Source organism: Chiloscyllium plagiosum, unplaced genomic scaffold, assembly GCF_037043375.1.
Source record: "Chiloscyllium plagiosum isolate Xiang-an unplaced genomic scaffold, Cpla_swu_hap1 HiC_scaffold_5, whole genome shotgun sequence".
Lineage (NCBI taxonomy): Eukaryota > Metazoa > Chordata > Chondrichthyes > Orectolobiformes > Hemiscylliidae > Chiloscyllium > Chiloscyllium plagiosum.
In genome coordinates, this window is record NW_028270143.1 from 81,284,419 (window position 1) to 81,304,551 (window position 20,133).

The 20,133-nt window shown below is 39.1% G+C and overlaps 1 protein-coding gene across 1 annotated transcript; it reads left to right on the forward strand.

Moving 5' to 3' along the window:
* The first annotated feature begins 968 nt into the window (after positions 1–968).
* On the forward strand, positions 969–13,535 carry LOC122550010 (type III intermediate filament-like). The gene is made up of 9 exons (XM_043690386.2): positions 969–1,535; positions 2,815–2,875; positions 7,112–7,207; positions 7,526–7,687; positions 8,392–8,517; positions 10,515–10,735; positions 11,539–11,582; positions 12,948–13,033; positions 13,136–13,535. The coding sequence occupies exons 1-9, from the start codon at positions 1,018–1,020 to the stop codon at positions 13,169–13,171; spliced, it is 1,350 nt and encodes a 449-aa protein (XP_043546321.1). The 5' UTR covers positions 969–1,017; the 3' UTR covers positions 13,172–13,535.
* The last annotated feature ends 6,598 nt before the right edge of the window (positions 13,536–20,133 follow it).

Sequence of the window (20,133 nt, forward strand, 5' to 3'; positions counted from 1 at the left end):
GCAACTTAAATCATCGGGATGATCTCAGTCAGGGCGTTTCCGATGGCTGCTATGGAGGGGAAGGAGAAGAGGCTTCTTCCAAACTGCTCTATTTGCATTGTGTTTCTTTTAGAAAAAAAAAATTCTCGGTGCAATCAGACACGTAGAACGTTTTGAGATTCCAGATGAACTTTTAATTTAAAATTTGCTTTGAAGTTTTCCAGTTCAAAAAGATGCAAAAAAAGTTCCAAAGATTAAAAGTGTGACAAGACACGCCCTTCTGCCAACTTTTGTTCACGAGCCCGATCGAACAGCTATCGCCAGCGATGCACTGATTTTGTTGTATTCCCTCAGTGAAACCAAGACTTGTGCAACCATCAATTCACGCTTTGCGTTCGTGGTTCAGAAACGGGCATTTTGCTTTCCTAACAAATGTTATCGAAAAAGCTGCAGCCAGAGATGCTTTTCCACCCAATGTTACACTGACCTCTGGCGAAATTGGTCCCTCCGAATGCGTTTTATCAAACACGGTTACTAGAGAAGCATCGCACTTCACTTCAAAATAAACCCCAATAAGATATTGTCCGAAGTCACTTTTGAATAGTAAAGTCCAACTAACTGTGTTGTGTCTGAATAAAGTAATTCGTTCAAAGTCATTGGCGCTGGATTAACGGTTCTGTACTAGAAGATTAACTTCATTTACACATTCGATCGGGAGGGGACAGAGAAAGAGAGAAATTACGTGTTGCAATCTAAAGCCATATATTTGTACGTGACCACTTCCAGGGATAAGTGGCCCTGCCCTTGCCCGGGTCTGAAGTTGAGTGGTGGTCCCTATGGGTCGTTCCCAGCTGCTGGTTGGTCCTTGTGCTGTCAATCATGGTATTAGCCCTCGCCTCATCTACCCCCAGGAGAGCAGACCGCGAGCTCCCTATAAATACCAGCCGTCTGCTGGCTAACCCCCTCTTACAGCCCAGGAGTTCTACTTGGTGAAGAATCCATCAGAGAAGAGGACAGAGTCCGACAAAGGATTACAAAATGACCACCAAAACAAGTATCTACCGCAAGATGTTCGTAGAAAAACCCATCCGGACCACTTCGAGCATTCACTCGTACTCGTCTGTGAAACCGGGGCGAAGCATCGTTCCTTCTTACTCCAGGGTCAGCTACTCGGGACCGATCAAGGCACAGAGCACACGGCGTTTGAGGAGCAGCGCTCCCTCAGCGGCCATGAGCAACAGCCTCAACTTCTCTCTGGTGGATGCCATGAACTCGGAGTTCAAGACCAATCGCAGCAATGAGAAAGCCGAGATGATTGAGCTGAATGACCGTCTGGCCAGCTTCCTGGACAAGGTGAGAGGGCTCGAACACCAGAACAAGACGTTGCTGGTCGAGCTCGAACAGCTGAAAGGGAAACCCCGGTCCAGGATTGGGGACATGTACGAACTGGAGCTGAGGCAACTGCGCCAGCAGATTGACCAAATCAACAACGAGAAGTCCAGAGTCGAGGTGGAAAGAGACAACCTGGTCGACGATCTCCAAAAGCTGAGGGAAAAGTAAGTCTGGCTCTCTGCTGTGCTCCGTTTCACCTCTTTATTACAAAAAGGACAGGGTGGGGTTAGGGGTAGCTGGGAACACGCGGGACAATTCTCCCTCTTTCTGCAAGTTGCCCCATTTCTCTCAAATTGCGAGCGGGGAGGTACCAGATTGTGATCGTCTGAAAGTTTTACTGAAACAAAACAAATCACAACTCTTCAGATGTGTTCCTCTGGCTTAATTCTGCACCGCCCAACACATTGTAGTGGGTTTTCTGAACTGAATACCAGCAGCATCCGTGCAGGGAGCAGCACAGCTAACTGTTCAACTCCTCACTTGTCACCGGCTGATCATCCTCTGGACTACTTTATGTAGTGGCTTTCACTCTCTTAAATTTGACCGGGATTGCCTGAAAAACTTCAATCCACTCTTAATTCGTCTAGCCTTGCTTGTTTGTTTTCAAATAACTATTTAAATGTAGTTTTTGGACAATAAAAAAAACCTCATCAAATTGGTGGACTGTGACCCCACAACTATTTTAGCGGTGAGGCTGTTTGGGATTAGAGCATATACTTCACTTATTTGTGGTTTCCAAACTGATGGCTTTATGATGTTGATGGGCTGCTGACTTTGTGTGGATGTGAAGCAATTTGAGGTGGGCATGGATCACTGGATAAATCACAGTCAGGTCAGGAATCTGAATCATTCCCACTTTAGGAATCTAACAACACCCTAGGTTGACAATGGGAGCATTCTAGGTCTTTTGGATCACCTCCTGACTTTCCAAAAGATTTTCATCTGCCAAATTTAGAATAGAGTAGCAATTTATTGTCACATGTATTGATGAAAATACAGTAAGATGTGTATAAGTTGCTACAGTTCAGCACCATTTTGATTACAGAAATTATAAAAAGAAATTTGGCGCTAGTCACATTCAAGATTGAGATTGTTGGGGGCTTTCACATTAGAATGGCTCTTAACAACTTATTGACCTGAAAAAGCATCATGGAGAAGGGAGCATCAGGTTTGACTGATTTGCTTCCAATTTATATCTTCTACTGTGTACGATTTGAGATCTGATTAGTAACTCCACCTTTTCAGTAAAATTGTACAATAATCAATTCGTTACTTTGATATATTCAGCTAAAACAGGAAGACACGAGAAGAGTTACCAAAATACAAGGGACAAAAAGGAGATTATTGTTAATCTCTACTTTCTAACAGCAAATGTTCAGGGTTCAGACATTGCGCTTTCAGCAGGGGTGGAAGTGACTGATTCCTTGATATCATTATTTGCAGGTTGCAAGATGAAATTATTCAGCGGGAGGAGGCTGAAAACAATCTGGCAGCTTTCAGACAGGTATGAACAGTAACTCATTGTCTTGTATGAGGTATTATGATGTCACCAGTTGAATCGTTTCAACATTTAATTTGAATCTCATGTTTATTTCTGATATCGGGAAGTTACTGATATAGGGTTATACTATTAATACAGCAGTTACCCTCTGGAGACTGGGCAACAATGACACCCCCTCTGGCCATAGTACAGAAGGGCAAAATCGAGAGACACACCCAATGCTCTTCTTACCCAAGAACCATGAACCTAAAGTGCCTCTTTCCAATATCTTTGAGAAATACAAAATGTTGTGTTTTTATTTGCAAAATTGCAGTTTCAGAACTCATAACAAATATTTTAAAAAATAACAATTACTGTCGCCTAATGTTCAGAAAGACGCATGTTGGGGAGAAATCAATAAAAGATAAAGGGCATTGCAAAAATAGTTAAATGATATTTCAGTGATTTAACTTATTTGATTATTTGTTAGCTTTGCCAATATATCTTTTCATAGATCTGTACTTATAACTGTACTATTCTTCCTTGCTGCTTGCCTTTCTGAAGTCAATCCACTCCTAACCATACTTTCTCCAAGTAGCTCAGTGAATCCAAACACGGGTCATTGTAACCTACATCATCAGTTGGGAAGTTGATTTTACACCTCACCTGATCTTGGTCTCCACTGAAGTTAGTGAAGAGTTACATAGTAAATTGGCATTACACTCAATCCTGCAGATATTCTCAATGATCCCAGCTGTGCTAGGGTTTGCTTGGCATTGGTAGAGGAGGGTTCACAGTTGGACTTGAATCTGTCCTTATCAAAGATATCCAATTCTCTGCACTTTGAAATGAATAACTTTTAAAATGTTCATTCATGAGATATGGATGCTGCAGCATTTATTGTTTATCCTTAACTGCCCCTGAGAAAGTAGTAGTGAGCTGACTTCTTGTGCTACTGCAGTACTTGAGGTGGAGGGATGCTGTTAGGAAAGGAGTCCCAGGATTTTAACCCAGTAACTGTAAAGAATGGTGTTGTAAAGATGGCAGTGATCCCATGCAAGTGCTGTACTTGTCTTTCTAGAGTTGAGAGGTCCCAGCTTTGGTAGCTGCTGACACGGGAGGCTGGAATTTTACCAAGAGTGGGAATCGTAGAATCCCTAGAGTGTAGAAGCAGGCTATTCAGCCCATCAAGTCCCCTCTGAACAGCATCCTACCCAGAGCACCTCCCTACTCCATCCCTGTAACCCTGCATTTCCATGGCTAATGCACCCTAGCCTACGCGTCACTGACACAATGGGCAATTTAGCATGGCTAACCCACCTAACCTGCACGTCTTTGTACTGTGGGAGGAAACTGGAGTACCTGGAGGAACCCACTCAGACACGGAGAATGTGCAAACTCCACATGGAATCTAACCTGGGTCCCTTGTGCTGTGAAGCGGTAGTGCTAACCACTGAGTCATTGTGATTGATTCTTTTTTTTCCTTGCCTAACATATGTAAATCATCCCATGTCGTATTAATTCACAATGGAGCAGGAACCAAAGCTTTGTCATAGCAGCACAATTCTTACTGTTTGATTCCCTGAGTCAGCAGGGAATTTTGCTGATTGTATTCCAAAGCCACCCTCTGGAAAATCCAAAAGAGTAGCCTGATATGATGTGCCTTGCAATTTTCTCTTTTCTTGAAGAAGTGCGTGGTCTCTAACTCTGCATGATAGCACACTCTGTATCTGAAGTTCCATCTGGGCAGAATTACTGAAGCAGCCAGTATCCAATTTTTCACTGGCCTTTTGACTGTGCTGAACTGTTTTATAGTTTTTTTTTAATGGTTTTTGTGTTAATTAAAGAACAGCATTTTAATCTTTCAGAGACCCATAACCAGACATTTTGCACTCGTCTGCAGGGTGTGGCACTGTAAGCCTGAATCTTTCACTCTGCTTTGCTTCCTGTCAGAAGCAACATATTGCTTCCATACAGCTCCCCCTGTGGTGACGAGGTTTCTTCACTGTGCAGGCATAAGGCTCCATGTAACCCATAACTATGTAAAAGAACTATGTTAGTAACAATAACTCTAAGGAAGCAGCTGTTTATTATAGTTCATTGATAGAAAGTGAGCTCCAATGAGGATTTGCCATGGAATGCAGCTACAGTGAACTGAGTGCATACCAGTAAAATAATTAAATGAATAGATTCCTTTGTGTTGCTGGAAAACAGTGGATTAGGATAGGTGCATTAGCAATAACGACAGCTCAGTGATACTGAAGCAACAAAACAGTTGCAACTTTTTTTTAATCAGCTAATAGAAAATAAACTAGATTGATTGAATACAAGAATATGTATTATTGGTCCCAAAATTATAACTAGTAACGAGCTAATAATAATCTACTGGAATACAGTGAAAATTGATCCAAGTATCTGTTTCCCATTGTTAATTAGTCAATAGTATTCATAAATAACATATTTAGAATTATAGAATCCCTCCAGTTTGGAAACAGGCCCTTTGGCCCAACAAGTTTACACCGACCCTCCAAAGACCCACCCAGACCCATTCCCCTACCCTATTATTCTACTTTTCCCCTGACTAATACACCTAACTACACATTCCTGAACACGATGGGCAATTTAGCATGGCCAGTTCACCTAACCTGCACATCTTTGGACTCTGGGAGGAAACCGGAGCACCCAGAGGAAACCCATGCAGACATGAGGAGAACATGCAGACTCCACACAGACAGTCACCAGAGGTTGGAATCGAACACGGGTCCTTGGCACTGTGAGCCCCCTTGTAGGATATAAACATTAAAAATTGAATAGATTGATTAAATGTGCAGATAAAGAGACTGCTGTTTCTGATTTGCATTGTTAATATGTTTCTGATGGTGACAAAAAAAATCCTTGAAACTTGTACAACAAAGAGTTGACAATTAAGTGAACACAGCATCCTTGTTGCAACTGATAGAGGAATGTTGCCCTCAAAGCATTTGAGTATAGTTCAGGAAACAGTAAAGAGAAGACAATAGTGCTGGTTTATAAATTTCTTTGAAGAGTTAAAGTTGCTTTAAATAAAAAATATATTTTTCTACTACCATTATTTCTTTCAACTTGAGGACTAATTGCATTTTCAGCATGAAATATTGCATTGTTTATCTGGAACTGTGGAATGGAAAATTTAACTCCCAGCAGAATTCGAAAACATCATTTATAAATAAAAGTTTGTATTAGAAACTTTTTTACAGAAACTTTTTTTCTATCAACAGAGTAAGAATATATAAAAAATTATTGGAATTTAAACAATGAGGTTTCTTTTGATTCATGATCCAAAATCTCTACGGGTTAACAACAACTGTCCTTCTATAGCAGTGGTGTTGCATTGTCATTGACAGATCATGAATGACTCTGTTGAACCAAGAAAGCTCAAGGAGTCTTGTATTTTTTCTCATCAGGTGCCAATCCTTTGAGCAGATTTTAGATTATGCATCGAAGTCTGATTTATGTTCAAATTGGTTTTAGTTGAATGACATAAAGGGTAGCTGTCAGTATGAACTGGTTGGACTGAATGGCCTGTTCATTTACTGTACTTTTGATATTTCTGATTAAGACTCAACAGAAGAACAGTAGTGCACTAACAAATCAAGCTTGTGTCAAATTCACAGTATCTAGAGTTTCGTGAACATTGTGGCGATGGAATTATGCAAATTGAGTGGTAGAAATAATACATTTCTAATATCCAAATCAAAATCACACATTGTTAGTAGTTGTCAAAAATGTATTTTGTCTCTAGTTCATTCTTTACATTTGGTATACTTTATTTTGGAGATTTTTATCTTGTTTAGGCTACATGTTTACTTTTCACTATTTTAAGTGTCAGTTTCCAATGATAATGATGTAACGATATGTGCAATTTAAATTGAAGTGAAATTTATTATTGAATACAGTTCTGTTTAAAGGACAAAACAAGTGTCATAATGCTACCAGATCATAATTAAATAAGCAGTTATTTCAAAATCAGTACCTTATGACTTTTTTCACACATGACTTAAAGATGCCTTATAATGTCTAACCCTCATTAAGAAGACTAATTCTTTTCATGTAATTGCGAAGGTAAATGTAACATGAACTGACATATCAATTTATACAAGGCATGTAACCATAATAATTATGTATACAGTTCAATATTGAAGTGAAGTTGGTAAGAGCAGTAGCTCAGAATAATTTCTTTGATTAACTTGTTGTGTTTTGTTTTCCTGTTGTTTCTGAAAGGATGTGGATGATGCCTGTCTGGCACGCTTAGATCTGGAACGTAAAGTTGAATCACTGCAGGAAGAAATTATGTTCTTAAAGAAACTACATGAAGAGGTAAAATACAATAGAACTGTGGATATCAGAGATTTGAAACAAACATCTGTGGGAAGAAAGCAGAGTTAACATTGACTCTTTATCAGTAGAGTCACTGGACTCATCGAACTCTAAATGTTAACTCTGCTTTGACTGCACAGATGCTGCCAGATCTGCTGAGTTTCTCCAATAATTTCTGTTCTAGTTTCGTGAAGAGATAAGAATGGATCATAGTTATCATTTAGTTTCAACATATTGTGCTGGTAAAGCTTTCTAGAAGTTGCTTTTATTTATACAGCGACTTACCCAATTTTCATTGAATCTTATTTCTTTCTTCAGGAAATTAGTGAGTTACAAGCTCAAATCCAAGAATCACAGGTCAAGGTTGAGATGGATATGGTCAGACCTGACCTTACTGCAGCACTCCATGAAGTTCGTTCTGAGTTTGATAAACTTGCTGCTAAGAACATTGCTGAAACTGAGGCATGGTACAAGTCCAAGGTATGTTTTTTGAAATGCATTAGTTAGTGCTCATGATAACAAACTGGACGACAAACCACCTGTCAACAAACTTCGAACCTACAGCTTTCTGCCCAGTTCCACCTCTTTTCTATAGTCGCTTCTTCACATATCCCATTTGACTTGTTTACACTTTCATCCTTGAAGGAATCCATGATTATTACTCCTGACAAATATAGAGTGCTTTTCATAAATCTCCCAGCTATGTCTCTTGTACTCACTTCTGGCTCAAAACGCTATCTTCCAGATGAACATTCAAACCTCATTCATTCCCATACTTATGCAGCTGTCTATACTCCAAGTACATCCTCAACTACTCTTATATATTATTTGATTGGCAGGTTGAACTCATTCTTATCAAGTATAATAAATAGGCATTCTCATTAATAGGCATCACTGACTATGTTTGCTATCTTAATGCCTAATCCAATTCATGCAATCACTGCATCCAGTACTTTTCCTATTAACCATTCTGATGATTGGCTGTGGAGAGGGGGATACGGGTGAATGTTCCTATCCAATCCATACTTCGAATAGCTACTCCAAAAGCATTCAGAAGAAGTTAGTGATGCTTTTGCTCAAGCTAACATTAATTTTTTTTTAAAAGGTTTTAATTCAGTTTTGTTTAGATTACTACTTTAAGGTCAGTACTCCATTCACTCATTAAGGTTTGTGTTTTGGGACAGTTGGCGGATGTGAATGATTCTGCTGTTCGCAACAATGATGCTCTTCGCACAATGAAACAAGAGAATGGTGATTACCGCAGACAAATCCAGACACTGACCTGCGATATTGATGCACTTAAGGGAACAGTAAGTACTGAAAATATGAAAAAGAATGACCTTCAGCAAAATATATGCAGTTGTAGAACTGTGAGCTTTATCCACCAGCAATAACAAGGCACTCTTTATTAATGAGTGTTGATTTTAGAATGTACATATAGAGGTATACATATGCAGTATAGGAATAGGAAGGAACATCTAAATCTGGAAAATTAAGTCCCATTGTGAGAGTTGCAGGCTCAAACTAGTAAAATATAAAATTAGAAGTGTTCAACACACACAATAGAATTACTACGACAGTAATGAAATATTTCAAAACCAATTAAGATGATGCAGTACCCACAGCCAGAAGAGTTCAAGGCCTTGACCTTTCTCAGGTTCTTGTAAAAGAAGGACCAGTGAACTGTTCTTTTTGCCTTGCTTTCATGTCTTTGCTGTTCAGAGCTATTGTACTGAATGTCTCAGTGAAAGATTCAATACCAGCTTTCCGGATGCCACTTTAAGTGCACCTTGTATTCACAAAAAAAAACGTACTTTTATGCATTATCTTTTAGGATATCTGAAGATGTTTCACAGCTTATTATGTACTTTTAGAATGAAGTTAGTGTTGCTAAATTTGAAACGTGATGGCCAACTTTTTATTCATCTTCTGTTGCTTTTAACTACTCATGTGAGGAGACCTGTTCTCACGGTATGACATACCTGTCAGTCTTATACCATCCTCATACATCCACTGTAGCTTACCTGCAACCACATCCTTTTTCTAACTTATGTCTGTATTGACAGGTTAATGAGGTCCCTCAGCTGACTTGTCAGATAATTGGTGTTTATTTTTCTACGTTTAAGGAACAAATGTTGCTGCTCTCCTTTGAATAGGCTGAGAAAACTTGGTTTGGCAGACCAGGAATGTGCTATCTCATCTCATTTACATTACAATGTTGGTTCCTAACCCGGTGAAGGCTGAGCATCGCAGGGCAGTATAAGGAGTTTTGGAACTGGATAAAAATTTGCTGCTCCTCTTGCTTTCAGTACTACCCTAGAAATAAATTATCTCTAGTGCTACACAGAGGAATATCAAAGTCCAACTGTATCAACCCCAAAAAACCAATGTTCAGAATAGAGCATGTTGTATCTTGATTTATGTCAGCAGACTACACATCTAGGGGTTTTGTTTTTATCCTCATAGTTTAATCACCTCACATACAATGATAGTAGAATTTTAATATACCATACTATTTTAATGTTTTTAGCTCTCCTGATCAGTTTCATTAACCTTTCCTTGTTTCTTATTATCCAAGTTTAAATTTATGGTACTTGGAAACATTTCTGTATTCTATTCAACTTTTGATGTTTTATATTAACATACGACGGATGGTGCCACAGATGATAAGAAGCTACTGTTAAAATCTGCAGACAAATAAACCCTTATTCTCCGGTTATGAACGTGAACTGCCTTGATCACCTGTAATTTTTCAAATACAGTGAAGTACAAGGAATATCCAAGAGTCTAAAATGACATAACTTATCATCTTAGGCTGAGGCAGAAATATGAACTCATCTCCCAAAAGCCCTAATCAGTTGTGAAATAAACTCTATTCAAAGCTTGTTTTATGCATGTATACATACTTAGAATAGAATTGGAATTATTGAAATAGAGATGATGCAATAACTTTCTCACATATAGTTTTCTCAAATTACATTTGTAAGTAGTAAACAGAAATAAGAAAATTAGAAAGTTATTTAAGTTTAAGGTGGGGGGGAAACAAGATTTAAAAAGGACCAGAGGGCTTTTTCAGGTGGTGGTGTGTATGGAACGAGCTGCCAGAGGAAGTGGTGGGGGTGGGTACAATCACAACATTAAAACGCATCTGGAAGGAACGTGATGAGGAAGGATTTAGAGGGAAATGGGTAAAATGCTGGCAAATGGGACTAGATCAGATTGGGTTGTCAGATCGATGCGAACGACTTGGCCCAAAGGGTCTGTGTGCAAGCTATATCAATCTATGATTTTATTTCCATTCAAACAGAATGAATCTCTTGAGCGCCAGATGCAGGAAATGGAAGAACGTTATGCTTTGGAGGCAAGTAATGCCCAGGAAACCATTGCCAACCTTGAAGATGAGATTGGTAACTTGAAGGATGAGATGGCCCGTCATTTGCAAGAATACCAGGAGCTACTGACTGTAAAGATGGCTCTCGATATTGAGATTGCAACCTACAGGAAATTGCTGGAGGGTGAGGAAAACAGGTAAGGCATTTGTGCAAATGTTTAAAAAAAAAACATACATTTTAAGTCAAGTAAAAACGTAACATACAAGTCCATTGCAACACACACGTTTTGAATATGGTTGACACAATCAAATATTTATTCATTATCAAAGAAACCGATCTACTTGGTTTCTTTGTTTTGTGAATATTGATGAAGGCAGCAAAGATTAAACGAGCGCATTCTTAAAACCAAATCAGTGTCTGCGGTGCAGAAAATATATTGAAATCATAGTGCTTTTTACATACATTTTGCATGTATACAGATGCTGACAGAGATTCCTCACCATTAGAGAGATTTTTTTCAAATCTGTATAATTGGGTATGAACTATTTTTGTTAAAGCTGCTTTCTGAATATATAAAGTTCTCGGCTTAGACACAATAGGGTCAGAGCATATCCACCAACACTTTTCTCAGAGGAACTACGGACAGTTAATAAATGATGATTTGCAAATGATATCCATAACATGAAAACAAATAAAGATAAAAAACACCATTCATTAAGACATCCTGTGCAAATAGGGAAGTAGGGTTTATTGGCTTAGGTAGAATAAATGACCACATCTGTTGCTGACAGTAGCCGTAAGATTTCCACAGATCAATCTTATTCTTTATTCCATCTGGAGACATTTTGAGAGGAGAGGTTGGAAGAAAGTTCCATGTAGAGAAATGAAGACAGAAGATCTTAATTTATTCCAGGAGAAATATGGCTATTGTGAGAAGAGAACATTTCCACCTTCATCTGTATCTATCTCTGTATAATTATTAATTCTTCTCTTCCTTAGGATTTCTATGCCTCTGCAATCATTTAGTTCTCTGAGTCTTGCTGGTAGGTTATATTTGTTATTATCACAGTAAAATGGATGTGTAAATGTTTGAGCTTGACAAATGTCTTTTTTTTTTTAAATCAATTTATCAAATGTACCTTTTCTGGGCATGCTTTTTCCGCTATGAAGAACTTGCAGTGCGTTCTGTTTAGAATGAAACCAGTAGGTTTGCCTGTTCTGCAGTTACACTATCCCTTCATAGACGTTTGATCCAAGAAACATTTTTTGCTTCACTTGTGTAACGAGTGACTGTTTTACAAGATATACTGCACAATATAACATTTAATACAAGTTTAACTGATTTTATTTAGAATCAGAAATGGTTCTGGTGGAAAAATGCAAGTCGAAATTAAGATTTTTGCCTACTAAAGTACCGTATTATCTAGACTATTTGACTTGGAAAGATACTATCAGTAACTAATTATTTTATGTATGGGAGTGAAATTAATTCCTGTTCACAGGGTGATGATAGGTTAGGACATCTGTCTATAACTTTAACTTTGTTCTAATCTTAATTTGCTTTCTTTGCTTGGCATGCCAGCTTAAACAGGCACTCACGAAGCAAGGGAGACTATCACAACCACAGAAGTATCATAGCCAAGTCCCAACCTGTCCCCATCCAGCAATCACAGGGATAAAGTTTCAGTTGGGTCCAAACAGGAAGCATTGTCAATTTCCCCCTATTTAATCTGACAATAAGGAAGCTAATTGTAACATGTCCTGGTTTATCTCTCCACCCTGGAGGCTCCCTGCCTCCATTCCTGATGAAGGGCTCCTGCCCAAAACATCAATTTTCCTGTTCCCTGGATGCTGCCTGACCTGCTGTGCTTTTCCAGCACCACTCTAATCTAAATTCTGGTTTCCAGCATCTACAGTCCTCACCTCAACTCAGTATACTTAGTAATGACCTGAAACCAACAAACTAAAGACTTTTCTTTTATATAGTTGCACAATTCATTGGACATGTTGCATGGAATGGAGACACATTAAATAGACTTAACAATACATAGGTTGTCACTCAGAATCTGCCAAACTGAGAGCGAACTATGGAAGTAAGTCGAAAATGTTAACAGTGGAATCAGCATGAAAAGCGACCCCCAAAAGATTAATAGTAAATTCAATGACCACAACATTTTTGTATTCCAACCTGATTCTGGAAATTGACTCTTGTTTTTTTAAAACAAATATCAAAGAACTGCCTTTTGTTAAAATTGTGGAGCAGTCATTATTCCTGGCTGTTCTTCTCAACCAAATGCAGATTCGTGGTTTTGAAGGCTTTTGTAAACACAACCAAAAAGAGAAAGCAAGTATCTTAGTCTTTGCAGGTTAGAAATTTTGACTGAAACCATGCATTTTTGTTTTCGCAGATGCCATGTATGAGCAACAGCCAACTGATGTTCAAATGTCAAGGAAGAATGTTGTAATCAAAACAATTGAGAGCAGAGGCGGAGATGTTAGTATTGAAGTTCACCAAAAAAAGAATGTAAATAATGCATATACCTTGTGCCAGCTTTTGAGAACTAACATTTGCAAATTATGTTCTTTTCAATTACAGATAATCAGCGAAACTACCCAGAGAATTGAAGACTGAACCTACCCTTCAGTCCAAGAATGCTCTTTCATGTGCATGGAAGCTGATGCTGATTAAGAAAATTGCTTGACAAGAATGTCCTTCCTCCTTTTAATCACCAAGAAAATTGTTGGCTTTAAAGTGCCTTTCTGATTGAATTGAAGAGTGCCAGATTCAATAAAGTTGTGTTGTAAGCTGAGTAGAAAAGTAAATGGCTTTACAGAACGTTTAATCACAGTCTGTTTACAATTGCACAATGATAAATAGCAATACTTCATTCATCAGTTTTGAATCTTTATTTACAGTTTCAGAATCTCAATTGCTTTATTCTTCCCCAGCAATTACACGTAAGCAAGCTCTAATAAAACTTTGAACAAACCCTTAATTTGTTGCCTGATTTCTTAGTCAGTAATGTTGGTAAAATCACTAGCATAACCTGTTGCTTGGGGCTGCTATTAATAATGTCCAACTAAGTGTGAATAAGTCATGAACTGATGTAATGAAATTTGGTGATGATGACAGTGCAGTGCTGGATTGTTTTCATTTGGAAGTTCTACAAGGGAAGGGTCAGGCTCAGGTACTCTGGTCAGAGCTTCCATATCAGAAATGGAAAGTAAACCTTTAATTTCAAGGTTTACTGAAACAATAGGGGTATGGAACCACATTACTAAACGTAATAAGATATTTTGACTGCGCCCAGGTAGTGGATGGTAGAGTTGCACAAAGTTCAAGAATACAAATGGAGACTGAAAGATGACCAAGCAGTCACAAAGAAACATAGAATCAGGAGTTAATGCTTCTGACTCACCAACTAACACTGAGTTCTGAATACTGAGAGGGATGCAACAGAGTTAAGTGCGTGACTCCAGCACAGGAGTATACAAGAAAGACTGGGAAAGCAAAAGGGATTCTATAATGAGAGGAGCAGATAGCCATTTTTTTGTGGCCTTCGATGTGATCCCAGGAGGGGTAGGATCATGGAAATCACCGTACAGAATATTTATGGGGGTGTGTGGTGGTTAACTGTCAGAGGTTGTCCTTTATATCCTTAGCAACGATGTAGGTGGAAAAGGGGCATGGTCCTGCACAGAGTTTAATGAGTTGGGAAATATATACTTTCAAAAGGTAGTAATCTCGGAGTTTCTCCCATTGCATTGAAATAGGTTAAAACAGACGGAGCGAGGGAGAAAGATTTAGATTCCTTGGAGCATTGGGAGCTGGTTCTGAGGATGTGGGGCTGCTAAGAGCCAGAGTAAATTTACCTGCAGGGAGATTTGTTCATTCTTGTCAGGTGGGATTTAAAGCAGCAGGGGAATGTGAACCTGTGTAGATGGGACAAAAAAAATCAGAAAATGAAGACAAAATTAATGAATGTAAGATCAAGGAAACGAATGTCAGAAAATTTTAAAGTTGGTGCAAGGAATAGCAAATAAAGCAGACAAGCTGAAGTCAAAGAAACACAGCAGCATGATTCCATAACCATTACAGAAACATGGCTTAGATGGAGAAAAAAAATGCCAGTACTTACTAACAGTGAGTAACTAGCAAAGATGGAAATACAAAGATAGAGAGGAATGGCAATTTTTCATCAAAGAAACAATTACACCTACGAAGAAGAATGATAGGTTGGAAGGATCCTTGAATGTGGCTGGAGGAATTTAGCTAAGGAACAGAAAAAGGGCAGCCCAATGCTAATGTGTAGAGATCTGAAACCAATCAATCAATCAGGACAGAGAAGATCAAATATGTGGGCAATTTGCTGAAATCGGGGCAGAGATTTTAATTAACCAATATTAACTGCAAAGGTTTATTGCAAAAGGAATAAAGGGAAATACAATTTTTGAAATGTATTCAGTAGAACATTTTTGGTGAGTATATAGGAAGTTCAACAAGAGGGAGTGTGATTCTGCACTTGGTCTTAGGAAGTGAAACTGAGCAGCCAGTAGGAGAGGCAATGAGAGCACATTTTGACGGGAGTGATGACAATTCAGTTTTAATATGATTATTGAAATGGACAAAGATAGATCAAGAGTTATGATGATAAAGCCATTTTTACTAAGCTCAGGAGTGACTTAGCTTAAAAAAAAGTGAACTGCCAGTTTCAACAACTACTTGAAGGCAACTCCATGTAAGAGCAGTGGCAGATATAACAATGGGAGTTTCACAGGTTTCAAAGTAAATAAGTTTCCACAAAGAAAAGAGCAGACAGTCAAATCTGAAACTGCCTGAATGACAAGAAAAACAAAAGAAAAGGCAGTAAAGGAAAGCTTCTGTGTTTGCACATTCTCCCTGTGTGTCTGCGTGGGTTTCCTCCGGGTGCTCTGGTTTCCTCCCACAGTCCAAAGATGTGCAGGTCAGGTGAATTGGCCATGTTAAATTGCCCATAGTGTTAGGTGAAGGGGTAAATGTAGGGGAATGGGTCAGGGTGGGCTGCTCTTCGGAGGGTCAGTGTGGACTTGTTGGGCAGAAGATTACTTACACTGTAAGCAATCTAATCTAAGTAATCTAATTTTATGTCAGACACTGAGGACTCAATACCAAGGAAGGCTGATTGGTATTTAAAAGTGCAGGGTTGACTCAAAAAGAAAATTAGGAAAGCAAAAGAGAATTATTAAAGAATACTGATAAGTAAAATCAAGGAGAACCTAAAGAGCTTTATCTCATCCAGTCAGCACTTCTCCCAGAAGATTGTTGCAAATGCTCTTTCAAGTTGGGCATGAAGCATGGACACTGTTCTATACATTTAACAGAAAAATCACAAGGTTTCGCAATGTTGTAGCATACGACAGTCCAAAGATGTGCAGGTTAGGTGGATTGACTATGCTAAATTGTCCAGTGTCCAGGGATGTATAAATTGGGTGGATTAGCCATGGAAAATACAAGGTTACAAAGACAGAGTAGGGGGATTCGGTCTGAGTGGGAGGCTGTACAGGGGGTTGGTGTGGACTCAATGGGCTGAAGGGCCTGCTTCCACACTGTAGGGATTCTATGATTTACATAATATTCTTTCTATAGTTACTATTAGGTCTACCAGTTAGCCAAGAGTTATTTCAGGAGCAAGTGGATGAGATTATTGAAAAAGTACCAGGATGTATTTGGGTAACAGAAAATATCATGACCATGATTGAGGCACAACATGATTACCTTCTGATCGCAGCAATATATCAAGAAGGATTAATATTTAACAGCATAAAATGCCAGGTCAATGTCAATGGGTCCATTTATTCTACCTACTGAATCTGCCTCAATCCAGGTAAGATTGATGATGTTAAACAAATGGTGACCCAGTAGAACAAAGAGGATCTACAACACTGCCTCATGTTCTCTCATTTCTCTCTCACTGTATGCTTCCAATCTTGTGGACTGCTGAGAGATTTGTACAAAAAGACTATCCCTTATGTTGGGAAGACAGAAACCAGAAATACGTTTTCAATTCATTCAACTTCAATGAATTTGTTGACTGAAAAAGTAGATTCTGTCAACAAATTCCTGCCTACTGCAATAGTACACAAGCAGGAACATCATGATTCTCAATGGGGATATGTTGCAAAAAGCCCCTACCCCAATACCTTGTGCAACACAAATCTATGGTTTTTGCTTCCAAAACCTAACATCTGCACAATACATTTTTTAAAATATAGAATGTTTGTCATTAGGTTTGGATTTTAGTATTATATGGTTTCATACATTGACTTAGCAATAAATTGTCTTGTTGAAACAAATTGTGTCCTATTAAAAATTATCTAACAGCTGTGATCCAAGCTGATGGTAATACTGACTGATTCAAATGTTGGAATTGATTAATCATATGGCTTGATTAATCATACTTTTCATAGTTGCAGATTGTACAACACCTTGTTTGTAGAGGTGGGTGAGCCTTTAACTCAAGTTTCCCCAAGTGTGTTGTTTGCATCTCAAAAGTTTGTTTTTAATCTTGACCTTCAGTTGCTAAATATTCCACCATTGAGGCACTCTTCCCCCTGGTGCTGGTTGTTCAGTTAAAGGTTTCATGCACAGACACACCCTCAGCTGGCAGCCATAAGCCAACCCCCAGCTCTCCTCTTTGATTCACTTGCAGTACCCTTAGGAAACACAAAGCCTTGTAGCAAGGCACACCAACACATAATATTGAAAGGTTGCTGGAAGGACTCTTTGTACACTGGAACAGGCACGATGTTCATGTATTGTGATATGTTTGCTTGCTCCCTGACCATTTATCCGCATAGTACCTATTTATATTTAAAAGCAAAGTACTGCAGATGCTGGAAATCTGAAATAAGACCAGGAAGTACTGGGGAAACTCAGCATGTCTATGAAGCAAGCATCTATAGACTGAGTAACAGAATTAGCGTTGAGTCCAGTGTGACTCTTTGGAACTGAACGGATTTGGAAATTAGGACTTTTATGCTGGCTTATGCAGAGTGGGAATCATAGAATCCCTAGAGTAGGGAGGCAGGCCATTTGGCCTATCAAGGCCACACTGACCCCTCTGAAGAGCATCCCACCCAGACCCACCCCTCTACCTTAACCCTGCATTTCCCATGACAAATCTACCTAGACTGCACAGCCCCGGACACTATGGGCAACTTACCATGGTCAATCCACCTAACCTACACATCTTTAAACTGTGGGAGAAAACCCATGAAGACACAGGGATAACACACAAACTCCACACAGACAGTCACCAGAGGCCGGAATTGAACCCAGGTCCCTGGTGCTATGAGGCAGCAGTGCTAACCACTGAGCCACCATGCCATCACGGAAGATGAGCAAGTGGAAAAGATGAGCAGCATACCCCAAGCAAAATACAAAAGGCATGACAATGGTGGAAAAATATGAAAAACATTTTGTAAATGTTAGCTGTGAAAAGGAGAAAATGGGTTCACTTTGCTGAGAGCAACGGCAACAAGACACAAACAGAATATGGCTGGGGCAGGATAGGGGCACATAGAGAAACTGGATGTCATACTCTGAAGTTATGGAACTCAAGTGGGGGGATGGTGGGAGATATGGTAAGGTGTGAACGGGAATGGGGTAATGTGGGGGAAGGGATGTTCATCCACAAACACTCAGGCATTACCCAGCACAGTGGCTCAATGGTTTAGCACTGCTGCCTCACAGTGCCAGGGACGCAGGTTCAATTCCAGCCTCGGGTGACTGTTTGTGTTGAGTTTGCATGTTCTCCCCATGTCTGCATGGGTTTCCTTCAGATGCTCCAATTTCCTTCCACAGTCAAAGATGTGCAGCTTGGGTGAATTGGCCATGCTAAATTGCCCGTAGTGTTCAGGGATGTGTAGGCTAGGTGCATTAGTCAGGGGAAATGTAGAGTAGTAGCGGAATGGATCTGGGTGGGATACTCTTCAGAGGGTCAGTGTGGACTTATTGGGCCGAATGGCCTGATTCCACACTATAAGAATTCGATGATTAAGAAGGGAACAGTATTTTAGCACACCTGGCTAAAATTGTCACCTCAAATGCCAGAGCCTGGGAGAAGGGGTAATGTGAGCAGCTGGCTTTTGATGGGAGATGGGGAGGTGTGAAGTTAATGGGGAGGTGGTCAAGCAGCATATGAGGAGTGCTCAAAAATAATGAAAATTAGAGCAGATAAAAACACGATTTGATTTTTTTTTGCTGGAGATACCCATTCATGTCAATCAATTGGTCAGCAATACTTGTGCATACAGCAGCCAGGGAAGGAATAATGATGTTACACCATGAGAGGCAATAGTGCCAGCAGAACCTATTACCCTACATACAACTTCTTCATCTTGCTTCCACATGCTGCAACAGGCTCCCAGCATAGATTTCAATCAATGGTACATCCTATACTGACATCAAGTTAGCCACCATGCTGGCAAAGGTATCTAGGGATTTCACAGATTCTAACTACACAGACGTAATTCAAAACATTAAAAAATTATCCAAACACAATACTTAGTGTAAAGTGCATTGTCACCTGTGCTATCAAAGTGCCTTCAAAAGGTTTTTCCTTTTCTTTCCCATCCAGTTGTTCTGAGTGTTGTCCCAGATTCTGCAGGTGGTGTGTTCAGCAATGAAAACTGTTACTTGGAACTGTGAACATTGTAGCCTCCTCTACATTGGGGAGATGAAACATAGACTGGGTAACTACTTTGCAGAACACCTAACTTTGTCTTTGCTGAACAGATGCTGCCAGACCTGCTGAGTTTCTCCTGCAATTTCTGTTTTTGTCCATTGCGTTCCACTCCTAATGAGTCCATAGGTTAATCCTTTGATATCCGAATACAAGATGAGTGGACCACTTGATTCTAAAAAAGTTAATAAACCAAAGCTCTGAGGCTATGCTTCCAGCCTAAATTTCTTTCTGAAACTTGAAACTAACTAAAGCACTAGCCAAACCAAAGTGAGTTGGCCAAGAAGCCTTTGAGGAGTGCTCAAAAATAATGAAAACTAGAGCAGATGAAAACACCAAGATTTGATTTTTTTTTTGCTGGAGACAAGATGCTAATATTTGTTAACAGTCTTTGGGGAACTATTAAAAGTAAGGTGCATTAGGTATCATTTTTTAAAAAAACTAAAACTCAATAAATGTAGTGAGTAGTCCAAACAGGAGAAAGAAACATTAAGTGTGTCATAATGAAATGATAGATATTGCAACAGCGGTGATATTCAGGAAGAAGGTATATTTCTGATACTGAAATAGAAAGGGAGTGAATCTAAAATATCTGAAAAATGCAGAATGAATCAGAAATTTAAAATTCAAAAACTGATCCTGTAGCAAATATATTATATGGATTATATGGAAGTGCTTAAAAGGTTAGTCTGCACAACATTTTATCTTCCAGAAAAGCCATTACACAATCATAATCTAATTTGTGAGAATAGGCCAGGAAAATATCCTTTGCTGTTCATTATGGTAATTTCAGGGGTGCATTACTGAAATAAAAAAAGAACACCCTTACATACTCAAACCAGGGAAATTAGGTCAAGTAGGGAAAGCTATA

Coding starts and splice junctions, on each gene's coding strand:
- LOC122550010 (XM_043690386.2), top strand. CDS start 1,018: ATGACCACCAAAACAAGTATCTACCGCAAGATGTTCGTAGAAAAACCC. Junction 11,583..12,947: donor TAGTTCTCTGAGTCTTGCTG/GTAGGTTATATT, acceptor TTGTTTTCGCAG/ATGCCATGTATGAGCAACAG. Junction 13,034..13,135: donor TTGAGAGCAGAGGCGGAGAT/GTTAGTATTGAA, acceptor TTTCAATTACAG/ATAATCAGCGAAACTACCCA.